The sequence below is a fragment of the Littorina saxatilis genome, linkage group LG10, assembly GCF_037325665.1.
Source record: "Littorina saxatilis isolate snail1 linkage group LG10, US_GU_Lsax_2.0, whole genome shotgun sequence".
Classification (NCBI taxonomy): domain Eukaryota; kingdom Metazoa; phylum Mollusca; class Gastropoda; order Littorinimorpha; family Littorinidae; genus Littorina; species Littorina saxatilis.
Window position 1 is genome coordinate 7,324,901 of NC_090254.1, and position 13,052 is coordinate 7,337,952.

The 13,052-nt window shown below is 42.5% G+C and overlaps 1 protein-coding gene across 1 annotated transcript in view; it reads right to left on the reverse strand.

The window, feature by feature from the left end:
• Nucleotides 1-1,898: 1,898 nt before the first annotated feature.
• Nucleotides 1,899-13,052, reverse strand: part of LOC138978070 (nucleolar complex protein 2 homolog) — a 46,157-nt gene continuing 35,003 nt past the window's right edge. Inside the window, exons 12-17 of the mRNA XM_070350703.1 lie at nt 12,825-12,926; nt 11,216-11,359; nt 8,709-8,822; nt 6,904-7,043; nt 5,155-5,226; nt 1,899-3,290 (exon numbers count right to left, since the gene is read on the reverse strand). Of these exons, the coding sequence (XP_070206804.1) occupies nt 3,041-3,290; nt 5,155-5,226; nt 6,904-7,043; nt 8,709-8,822; nt 11,216-11,359; nt 12,825-12,926 (822 nt within the window). The 3' untranslated portion in view covers nt 1,899-3,040. The remainder of the gene's footprint in view (nt 3,291-5,154; nt 5,227-6,903; nt 7,044-8,708; nt 8,823-11,215; nt 11,360-12,824; nt 12,927-13,052) is intronic.

Below are 13,052 nucleotides of genomic sequence, written 5' to 3' on the forward strand. Positions count from 1 at the left end.
CCTTTGCCATGAGCGGTGGCCTGACGATGCTACGAGTAAAATGGCATTGCGTTTCATTCTGTGAGTTCGACAGCTACTTGACTAAATGTTGTATTTTCGCCTTACGCGACTTGTTAACATTTGTGGTACCATACCATGTCACAATGTTAAAAGTCAGTATGCTTTCAATCAAACTGCGATACACAAGTTCCATAACACTTTGATTGACATTAAAATATTTAAGCTTCCTGAGAAGAAAAAGTCGCTGCTGAGCTTTCTTATAAACAGCTTGAACATGATCACTAAACGTCAGCTTATTGTCAATTGAAACCCCAAGATATTTGAAGGTTTCCACAAGTTCAACTTCCTTGTCGCTTATTCTCACTTTTTGGGGACCACAATTATCACTCTTTCCTCCAAAAATCATTTCTTTTGTTTTGCCTACATTCAACTGCAAGAAACTGGACTTGAACCATTCATTCAGAAGATCAACTTGGGTTAAATACTTTGACAAAGTTTCGTCGTCCTTCAGACGCCCAACGAGGGCCATGTCGTCTGCATATTTAATGAGGGCTAGAACTGGATCATTTAAAACATTTTTTTTACATTTTCTTGTTTTTCTCGCTTTGTTATCGAATCTGACCCCTGATGACTGAATGTTTTAACGAGAGCGGAGAGCAAGGTTTGTCAATAGCAAACCGTTCAATAGCGACATTCTCAAGGTCGCCAGGCTTGGGAGGCTTTTGAATCCGTTTAGCAGCAGCAGTAGCGTAAAAACATTTGTTGATGTAGCTGGAGAAGTTGAGCTGGGACAGTATCAACACGGCAGTATGCTTATGTACGTGTAAGACTTAAAATAGCTTCTCGAGTGGATTGTCTTCATTGTATTTGTCGGAGCATAGTCCTTTTAGTCTCCTACTTTGTGTTAGGGTCTGGATGCGATGACGTAGGCATCCGTGGGGTTTGCCGCTCCTACTTGGGAGACCGGTGCTGAACTGTACTTGTGGCCAGACTGTCATGGACATGTAGTCAACTTGAAGCTGTAAAGTTGTGGACGTCATCTTGCATGCTATGTTTTAACCCAGCATAAACATAGTGCGGTTGTGTTTTCCTCGGCAGCGTAGCCGTCGTTAGTGTACCACGTGAGCTACATCAGCCTTTTAATTCAGTGACCTGCATACGTCATCGTTAGTACTGTGCGTTCGTCGTCGACGAGTGGTGTTAGTGTTTACCTTCTTAATTATCATTTATTGGGTCTCTCTACGTATTTCTTTTTTATTGCACAAGTTTTGTTCGTTTTTTAAAAATGTGTTTGTAGTTTGTAAGTTTTCCTGATTGTCCGCGCGGTCTTTTGACTTACTTTTATTTGTGTTTGTCCGTGTGTGTGAGTGTGTGTGGACATGTGTGTGTGTGTGTGCGCGATTTTATTTGTTCACGTCTTTGAGTCGTATTCGTTTGTGTGTGTGTGTGTGTGTACTTTTATTTGCAATAGGTGTAACGTCTAACTGCATCGTATTTTCTTGCCTATTACATTTGGCATTGTTTTTGTTTTTTCAGTATATGTAACATCCGAAATTTGTTAGAAGAGATTGTATGGCATTTGTACCTTGTATATTTTATTCTCACAAAATAGACAGAGAGAGGGAAAGGGAGAGGGGGAAAGGGAGAGGGGGAAAGAGAGAGAGGGGGGGAGAGAGAGAGGGGGGGAGAGAGAGAGAGAGAGAGAGAGAGAGAGAGAGAGAGAGAGAGAGAGAGAGAGAGAGAGAGAGAGAGAGAGAGAGAGAGAGAGAGAGAGAGAGAGAGAGAGAGAGAGAGGGGGCCACAAACTGACATGCTCTGACACAGATACACCACAAACAGACACAGACACGCACGTAAATAAACCGACTTACACACACAGAAACAGAAAGAATCGTACACGCTTTTTCCTCGGACAATTTACTTGACTGCAACAGTTTGTGGGGAGTCCAGTGGGAATGAAGCAGGCAGTCAGACAACACATGCATTTTCATTAGCACCGGGCACCCACAATCAAAAAACAAGTCGCGTAAGGCGAAAATACAACATTTAGTCAAGCTGTCGAACTCACAGAATGAAACTGAACGCAATGCAATTTTTCAGCAAGACCGTATACTCGTAGCATCGTCAGTCCACCGCTCGTGGCAAAGGCAGTGAAATTGACAAGAAGAGCAGGGTAGTAGTTGCGTTGAGAAGGATAGCACGCTTTTCTGTACCTCTCTTCGTTTAAACTTTCTGAGCGTGTTTTTAATCCAAACATATCATATCTATATGTTTTTGGAATCAGGAACCGACAAGGATTAAGATAAAAGATAAAAATTTCGAAAATTTAATTTTGATCATAATGTTTATATTTTTAATTTTCAGAGCTTGTTTTTAATCCATATATAACATATTTATATGTTTTTGGAACCAGGAAATATAAGATGAACGTAAATGTTGATCGTTTTACAAAACATTTTTTTTTTTTACAATTTTCAGATTTTTAATGACCAAAGTCATTAATTAATTTTTAAGCCACCAAGCTGAAATGCAATACCGAAGTCCGGCCTTCGTCGAAGATTGCGTGGCCAAAATTTCAATCAATTTGATTGAAAAATGAGGGTGTGACAGTGCCGCCTCAACTTTTACAAAAAGCCGGATGACGTCATCAAAGACATTTATCGAAAAAATGACAAAAACGTCCGGGGATATCATTCCCAGGAACTCTCATGTCAAATTTTATAAAGATCGGTCCAGTAGTTTAGTCTGAATCGCTCTACACACACACACGCACAGACAGACAGACATACACACACATACACCACGACCCTCGTCTCGATTCTCCCTCTATGTTAAAACATTTAGTCAAAACTTGACTACCGGTAAATGTGAAAAGAAGAAAAAAAGGCAAGATTCATTGCTTCTATCAGACGATTAGATCACACACACACACACACACACACACACACACACACACACACACACACACACACACACACACATGTAAAAAAACACAAAGCACCCGGAACAACACATTTCTCCATTCTCATTTTTATACTCTTCAATCAGAATCGAAATCCGACAAATCAAAGTCCTGCACAATGTCTCCACCATCGTTTTCGACTTCCACTTTCCCTCGCTTGACTTTAGAAGACTTGCCCGCTGATTCCTGTTTTCTCTTCTTTCCAGCCTTACTTCCCTTTGGCTTTTTGCTTGACGTGTCCTCCGCACTGTCGTCTTCATCTTCACTGTCGTCTTCATCCTCGCTTGCCGATTTTGCCAGCTGCTCAAGGTCGTCGCTGTCAAAGTCGCTGAAAGTGCAATGAAAGAAAGGATAAAGATAAGGATAGATTCATATGTGGGGCGGGGATATAGCTCAGTTGGTAGCGCGCTGGATTTGTATTCAGTTGGCCGCTGTCAGCGTGAGTTCGATCCCAGGTTCGGCGGAAATTTATTTCAGAGTCAACTTTGTGTGCAGACTCTCTTCGGTGTCCGAACCCTCCCCCCGTGTACACTACATTGGGTGTGCACGTTAAAGATCCCACGATTGACAAAAGGGTCTTTCCTGGCAAAATTGCTTAGGCACAGTTAATAATTGTCTACCTATACCCGTGTGACTTGGAATAATAGGCCGTGAAAGGTAAATATGCGCCGAAATGGCTGCAATCTACTGGCCGTATAAAATTTCATCTCACACGGCATCACTGCAGAGCGCCTAGAACTGTACCCACGGAATATGCGCGATATAAGCGTCATTGATTGATTGATATAGTCCAGTGGTGTTACCCTCATGAAAATTTGGGCTGCTTTCTCCCAGGGGAAAGCGAGCTGCCATACAGTATACGGCGCTACCCAGGGTTTTTTCCTGCATGCGTGTATTGATGTTTCCAAGCCCTGAGACTTTCGCTGTGAACTTGGGTTCTTTATCGAGCGCATGCGTGTATTGATGTTTCCAAGCCCTGAGACTTTCGCTGTGAACTTGGGTTCTTTATCGAGCGCATGCGTGTATTGATGTTTCCAAGCCCTGAGACTTTCGCTGTGAACTTGGGTTCTTTATTGAGCGCATGCGTGCACATGAGGATGTTCAGACACCGAGGAGAGTCTGCACAAAGTTGACTCTGGGAAATAAATCCTTCGCCGAACGAAGAAGGTATGAAAGCAAATTGTGTCACTATGTTGCCTCGTCATGTATCGTAGTAGGTTAATTAAACCAGCTGAATAGTGACTGATAAAAGATGTGACATTAACACATTAACATTACAGTCAAACATGCCCTGGGCCAAGGAGCACGAGAAAGTTACCAACCGGGTGGGAGCCAGTTGCGGTGTTGGATTGGTTGAAATTGAGGTTTGTTGTGATTTCAACCAATCAGATCCCGCGGTTTGTTCTCTCCCGAATGGGTGACACCCACTTTCGCTGCGTGCACCTCAGCCCTGGCGACCACCTCTTCAAAACGACCACCTCTTCAAAACGACCACCTCTTCACAACGACCACCTCTTCACAAAGACCACCACCTCTTCAAAACGACCACCACCTCTTCAAAACGACCACCTGCCCATTTCAACTACCCTAAAGAAACCCTGCTGAGGTTCTTTCCTACATAATTCACCCTTCCACGACCACCACCTTTCTGCAAGGACTTTTGGTTGGTCCCTTGGGTGGTCTTTACAGACAGGTTCAACTGTATGTACAATCCCAACAAGAGTTTGTTTGTTTGTTTGCTTAACGCCCAGCCGACCACGAAGGGCCATATCAGGGCGGTGCTGCTTTGACATATAACGTGCGCCACACACAAGACAGAAGTCGCAGCACAGGGACTTTAACCTTTATCCTGGTGGCATGGAGATCAGACAGGTAAATGCACAGGATTCTTGCCATGACAAAATTTCTTTCTGCGTTAACTAATGTGCTGATGTGTACCTATATGTGGCAGCTGGAAAAAAGCTTCAGCTTCAAAAACCAATATTTGTTTCAGATTGATGTTAATAGGATCATTTCTCAACTTGTAACTCATTCAGTGAGCTCAATGCTGTACTGTGCCACTGACTCACTTACAAAGACCACCACACTCTCTTTGCACTACACATTTTTTGGGCAAAAGCATAATGCTGCTTCAAGCAAAGATCACGCAATATTTTGTTCTCACAGACACACAAAACTCATGTTTCTCTCACCTGTAGTCTTCTTCATCAGACTCAGGTTCCGCTCCCTCTCGTCGCTTGATTTTCTCACCCTTAGGTAAAAACCTGACAATGACAAAAAACGTTAACTGTTGAACAATAATCTGATGAACAAAGGGAAGTAAGAGCACGACATGCGTAAAAGAGTAGGAGAGTTGGTTTTTTTTAACAAAGAACAGATTTTTTGTCAAAATCAGCAACATTTAAGTGTGTGGGTACAATGTTTGCGTGTAACGATATGATGTGAATATGCGATGTGAATGTTACTACATGCATGGTTGATTGATTGATTTAATGATTGATTTTACAGACACACAGTCAAGCTTGTAATTTCTCTTTTAGAGACGAATAAAGATTATTGTATTGTATTGTATTTTTTAACAAGAAACTGACTGTTTGTGCACCAAAAGTAGGTAAATGTACCAATAGTACCAAACATACTGATAAACTTTATAATTAAGCATCTCTGGACGTCCGACAATGCTGTGCTCTCTCAGTGGCCAAGTAAAATGATAGCTGACTGAAATGGTAAATGCTGGAATATGCAAATACTTTAAACCCCAAAAATTTGCATGTTTATCAAAAGTGTCATTGTAACGGTTCCTAACGAGGGCTGCATGCCTGGAAAGAAAAGAATTCACAGAGAGAACAGAGTAATAAGAAAGATCTGCTCCTAACACTATCTTTTCTTTTGAAGTTTGCAACATTTGTTCCTAATTAACAAGGTACCCTTAAAACATGACACAGGTTTTGATGCATTAAAGACAGTTTTAATTTAATGTTTTCCTTTTAATGGACCAGAAAGTATTTCTGATTGTCATCGTTACCCAGACCTGGGAACCCCTGTTTTCCACTTGAAGTACATGTATTCTCAAACAAACTTAGTGTATTTTCAGAAAAATGAGTGTACTCCACACATCATGTGAACATCCATGATTCAAACATGCTTCAAACGCATCCGCCGCACCGTGAATTAAGTTCACCAATACATGTAAAACAAATGCTTACTTCTTTCAATGTTTACTGACAAAAAATGTAATCATGTGTCAAAATACTCGGCTTCCGGATGCGTTTGTGAAGAAAAGTAGTCCAGGAATTTTTTTACTGTTAATTAAGTTTACCAATACATTTAAAACAAATGCCTACTTCTTTCAATGTTTACTGACAAAAACTGTAACGATGTGTCAAATTACTGGATCGGCTTCGGGATGTGCTTGTGAAGAAAAGTAGTCTAGGAATTTTTCTCATCGTAGTATTTTTCCACTGACCGTACTGATCGTATTCTAGACAATCATGCATACAAAATACGTCAAAATGGTATGGGTTCCCAGGTCTGGTAACCCTAATCTTCTTCTTCTTCTGCGTTCGTGGGCTGAAACTCCCATGTACACTCGTGTTTTTTGCACGAGTGGAATTTTACTAGTATGACCGTTTTTTACCCCGCCATTTAGGCAGCCATACGCCGTTTTCGGAGGAAGCATGCTGGGTATTTTTGTGTTTCTATAATCCGCCGAACTCTGACATGGAGTACAGGATCTTTTTCGTGCGCACTTGGTCTTGTGCTTGCGTGTACACCGAGGAGAGTCTGCACACAAAGTTGACTCTGAGAAATAAATCTCTCACTGAATGTGGGGACGAACTCACGCTGACAGCGGCCAACTGGATACAAATCCAGCGTGCTACCGACTGAGCTACATCCCCGCCCCAACCCTAATCAATGTGATTAGTTCTATAGTGCTGTACCTGACGGTATCATCTTCTTTGTCATCCTCGCTGTCGCTAGCACCAAAGAGACCAGCAAACTCCTCCCGTTCTTCGTCTGTGGCTCTCTGTGGGCCACGGGCAAGTGAGATCTGGGGGATCTTTTCTGCCTTGCTCAGCATCTGCAAGTAAACACGAATATTTATATAAATACTTGAATGAATCAAGTGTTTGTGTTGTGTATGCATGAATGAACCAAGTGTTTGTGTTGTGTATGCATGAATGAACCAAGTGTTTGTGTTGTGTGTGTATGAATGAACCAAGTGTTTGTGTTGTGTGTGTATGAATGAACCAAGTGTTTGTGTTGTGTGTGCATGGATGAACCAAGTGTTTGTGTTGTGTATGTATGAACCAAGTGTTTGTGTTGTGTATGTATGAATGAACTAAGGGTTTGTGTTGTGTGTGTATGAATGAATCAAGTGTTTGTGTTGTGTGTGCAAGAATGAACCAAGTGTTTGTGTTGTGTGTACATGAATGAACCAAGTGTTTGTGTTGTGTATGCATGAATGAACCAAGTGTTTGTGTTGTGTGTGTATGAATGAACCAAGGGTTTGTGTTGTGTATGCATGAATGAACCAAGTGTTTGTGTTGTGTATGCATGAATGAACCAAGTGTTTGTGTTGTGTATGCATGAATGAACCAAGTGTTTGTGTTGTGTATGCATGAATGAACCAAGTGTTTGTGTTGTGTGTGCATGAATGAACCAAGTGTTTGTGTTGTGTATGCATGAATGAACCAAGTGTTTGTGTTGTGTATGCATGAATGAACCAAGTGTTTGTGTTGTGTATGCATGAATGAACCAAGTGTTTGTGTTGTGTATGCATGAATGAACCAAGTGTTTGTGTTGTGTATGTATGAATGAACCAAGTGTTTGTGTTGTGTATGTATGAATGAACTAAGGGTTTGTGTTGTGTGTGTATGAATGAATCAAGTGTTTGTGTTGTGTGTGCATGAATGAACCAAGTGTTTGTGTTGTGTGTGCATGAATGAACCAAGTGTTTGTGTTGTGTATGCATGAATGAACCAAGTGTTTGTGTTGTGTGTGCATGAATGAACCAAGTGTTTGTGTTGTGTATGCATGAATGAACCAAGTGTTTGTGTTGTGTGTGCATGAATGAACCAAGTGTTTGTGTTGTGTGTGCATGAATGAACCAAGTGTTTGTGTTGTGTGTACATGAATGAACCAAGTGTTTGTGTTGTGTATGTATGAATGAACCAAGTGTTTGTGTTGTGTGTACATGAATGAACCAAGTGTTTGTGTTGTGTGTGCAAGAATGAACCAAGTGTTTGTGTTGTGTGTGCATGTTGCGTGCAAGCACTCACACATGCATTCCAAAGCCATATTTGTGACCCTCCACCACGAAATGAGTCGCATGTCACCTCGCGCGGTTCTGCGCTAGGCTTAATATAAGTCCGGGGAGTGTCTGGTAACAGTGTGAGGGTCACCTTAGTCACAGGCTTATAACTCAAACAGTGTTCGCTCTTTTCTAAAACGGGTTTCACCACTGGATAGAGCATAAAACACTCTTTCGGAAAATGTAAAAATATGAAAATCATGCAAAGGTGACATGCGACTCGTTCCGTGGTGGAGGGTCACATATAAACACTGCAGATGCATGAACTGTGACAAGTTCCAAGCCGGCAAAATTTCAGGAGGGCTAGTAACTTTCTTGAACTTACTCGCCCAGCTGGCGAGTTAAACACTTGAGATTTGGCCATCTTTGAACAGTCAGATTGACGCCCCCCCCCCCCCCCCCCCCCCTTCTTCACCGTTCCTTTGTACTCACTTGATCCTTGCCAGCGATGTCTTTCTGCAACTGACGATCTCTCAGCTTTCTCCACGACGTGTAGAACTTTGACAATGGAGTGCCTTCATCCTTGTTCTTTGCTTCCCACAGTTCCTGTCAACAGAATTAGAACATTTGTAGACCTGTCAACCCCTGTTTTGCACTTGGAGTATTCTTAAAGAAACTTGGTGAATTTTCAAAAAAATGAGCATACTTCACACAGCATTTGAACATCCATGAATCAAACATGGTTCACACGCGTCCGTCACACCTTTAAATAAGTTTACCAATACATTTAAAACAAATACTTCTTCCAATGTTAAATGACAAAAACTATAATCATGTGTTTAAATGCTGGATCGGCTTCGGGATGCGCTTGTGAAGAAAAGTAGTCTAGGAATTTATCTCGTCATTTTTTTTTTCCATCTGACCGTACTGATCCTATTCTAGACAATCAAGCATACACAATACGGCGAAATCCTATGGGTTACCAGGTCCCAACCAAAAAACAATGTTCTTGCGGCCTCGGTCAAAAGATGTAACAGAAGATGATATGCTTCCCTCAGACCGACAAGTAAGCTGGTCTGACAACCAGCCACCAAACATCTTATAATAATTCACATTAAAATATCAGTCAGCCCTCGACAGCCTGTCCATTGAGGTAAAAAAAAACAACATTCATATCTGTCTCAGTTGTGAGGGTGTACACAAACACTCCTTTAAATCTGCACTGATAATCATTTGGCATATTGCTTAAAGATTGATAAAATTACACGACGGGCGCTATGGTGGGGTGGTAAGACGTCGGCCTCTTAATCGGAAAATCGAGGGTTCGAATCCCAGCCGCGGCCGCCTGGTGGGTTAAGTGTGGAGATATTTCCGATCTCCCAGGTCAACTTATGTGCAGACCTGCTAGTGGCTTATCCCCCTTCGTGTGTACACGCAAGCACAAGACCAAGTGCGCACGGAAAAGATCCTGTAATCCATGTCAGAGTTCGGTGGGTTTTAGAAACACGAAAATACCCAGCATGTTTCCTCCGAAAGCGGCGTATGGCTGCCTAAATGGCGGGGTAAAAACGGTCATACACATAAAATTCCACTCGTACTCATGCAAAAACACGAGTGTACGTGGGAGTTTCAGCCCACGAACGCAGAAGAAGAAGAAGAAGATACAATTACAAAAAACGGAACAGTTGATTCTTTATTTGGTGTTTAACGTCGTTTTCAACCACGAAGGTTATATCGCGACGAGGAACAGTTGATGAAGACCCACACATCTTTTAAGTAAATTAGAGTTGTACCTTTTAGGAATTCAGAAATTCTGAGAAAACCAGGTCTTCATGAGGAGGGAGTCTTTAAATGGGGGAAAATGTGCAGAGGTTATGAAGAGAACATCTGAGAGAAATCAGGGTCTTAAAAGGGAGAGTCCTTAATAAGGGGTTTTAAACTAAAAGGGGGATCCCACTGTACGATAGAAACTGGTGCTCACCACAGACTTGGTACCAGCGAGGCTGAAGGCACAAGCTATCTGTCGCGCCTCAATTACTCAAAAAGGGGGATCCAACTCTACTATTAAAACTGGTGCTCACCACAGACTTTTTATTTGTATTTTATTTTTTTTATTTTTTTATTTTTTTTGGTGCTCACCACAGACTTGGTATCAGCAATGTTGAAGGCACAAGCTATCTGTCGCGCCGCAATTACTTAAAAAGGGGGATCCATCTCTACTATTAAAACTGGTGCTCACCACAGACTTGGTATCAGCAATGTTGAAGGCACAAGCTATCTGTCGCGCCTCAATTACTTAAAAGGGGGATCCAACTCACTATTAAAACTGGTGCTCATCACAGACTTGGTACCAGCGAGGCTGAAGGCACAAGCTATCTGTCGCGCCTCAATTACTCAAAAAGGGGGATCCAACTCTACTATTAAAACTGGTGCTCACCACAGACTTTGTACCAGCGAGGTTAAAGGCACAAGCTATCTGTCGCGCCTCAATTACACAAAAAGGGGGATCCATCTCTACTATTAATTCCATCTCACACGGCATTAAGTCTCAGGAAACATGAATACACGCATGCAGGAAAAAAACAAATATGGGTAGCGCTGTATGTATGGCAGCTCGCTTTCCCCGGGGAGAAAGCAGCCCGAATTTCCATGAGGGTAACCTCACTGGACTGTAAATCTTATCCAATCCAATCCAATCCAATCCAAAACTGGTGCTCACCACAGATTTCTTTTTTTTAATTTTTTTTATTGGTGCTCACTACAGACTTGGTATCAGCAATGTTGAAGGCACAAGCTATCTGTCGCGGCTCAATTACTTAAAAAGGGGGATCCAACTCTACTATTAAAACTGGTGCTCACCACAGACTTGGTATCAGCGAGGTTGAAGGCACAAGCTATCTGTCGCGCCTCAATTACTTAAAAAGGGGGATCCAACTCTAATATTAAAACTGGTGCTCACCACAGATTTCTTTTTTTTAATTTTTTTTATTGGTGCTCACCACAGACTTGGTATCAGCGAGGTTGAAGGCACAAGATCTCCGTCGCGCCTCAATGAGTTTTGCATTCTCCTCTGCCTTGTTCAGGACATCCTTCACTTGCTTGCAGAAAGCCGCCACCTTGCATTTCTTCAAGAAGTCCTTCAACTGTCGTCAACATCAGTAAGAGGATTGAAAGCTTACAGCAAATAATGGAGAAGTTGTTTAAGTGTGTGTGTATGCGTGTGTGTGTAAGTGGTGTGTGTCAGTGTATGTATCTGTGTGTGTGAGAGAGAGAGAGTGTGTGTGTGTGTGTGTGTGTGTGTGTGTGTGTGTGTGTGTGTGTGTGTGTGTGTGTGTGTGTGTGTGTGTGTGTGTGTGTGTGTGTGCGTGTGGGTGTGGGTGTGCGTGCGTACATGCATGTGTGTGTGTGTGTGTGTTGCTGTGACTGTGTATGTGTTCTGACTGAACAATTTTGCCACCTGATATCAATGTCCTCGCACCGTCTTTCCATGAAAATGTCTTTTAAGTTTTCCGACCAGTCTAGCCTGTCTTTCCAAACCAAACTAAAATGACGTAACATACTTCTTAACCTCATGTGAATTTTCTTTCTTTTGGCAATTAGACATTTTCAGCTTGACACAGATTTTTTTTAAATTAAATAAATTTGACAAATGTCCAGAACTTTCCTAGCCTGGATAAGGACCATTCAATTTTCCTAAAATATCCAAACCCAGAGGAACCCCAAAATTGATGGAAACTATTGTACAAAGCTGTGCAACAATGCGTTACACATACACAGTCACTCAGTGACAAGGGGGTTCAGGAACAACACAGATACAGTTGAACTTGCCCTTGCGACCACCTCTCTTCTTCTTCTTCTTCAGCGTTCCAGAATTGTCTGGTTACGTGTGAGCTCGTTTGCCCATTTGGGTTCCCCACACTATACCCTGAGAGCATAATCAGCTCACTCCGCTTTCGTTGAGTGGGCATGCTTGGTATTTTCGTAACCCACCAAACTCTGACATGGATTACAGGATCTTTTTTGTGCGCACTTGGTCTTGTGCTTGCATGTACACACGAAGGGGGTTAAGTCACTAGCAGGTCTGCACATAAGTTGACCTGGGAGATCGGAAAAATCTCCACTCTGAACCCACCAGGCGGCAGCGACCGGGATTCAAACTCACAACCTCCCGCTTAGGAGGCCGACGTCTTACCACCCCGCCACTGCGCCCGTCCACCTCTCAAAAGCGACCACCTGCCCACAACGACCACTGCGAAGGATCTCAGCCAAGGTTTTCTTCGACATAAATCAACTTTCCACAGCGACCACGTTTCTACAACAACCACTTTGAGTCGGTCCTTTGGGGGTGGGGCATTTATTGACAGGTTTGACAAGAGTAATGGTCAAGTAACAAAATAGTAGTCTGATGACCAAAAGAGTAACCCAGTGGTTACAAACCTCAACACAAACCTATTTTGCAGCACATTTGAAAGTCATAGTCTGGACTCAAATGGAGCATTTCTTCCCCCAAATCCTAAAAAAAACAGTAACGACACCACTCCAAAATAGTAATGGTAAACAAGTCTGTGTATAACAACAGACCTCGTTGTATACAAGTTAAAAGCTTACCTGGATGACAAGAGGAACGATGAGCTCAGGGAATGCGGCGGTGTGAGACTGGGTGTGAAGATAGTCCCACAGGAGCTCACACAGCTGGTCCAGCACTGCATCCTGGAAAGAACCACACCATTAGATCACTAACAAGCAGGTCACAGGATACGGCTAGGCAAGATTATCTCCTGTAAACCCTGGACAGGTATGCAGGAAACCCTGAAGAGATCTGTGCTTGATTTGAAG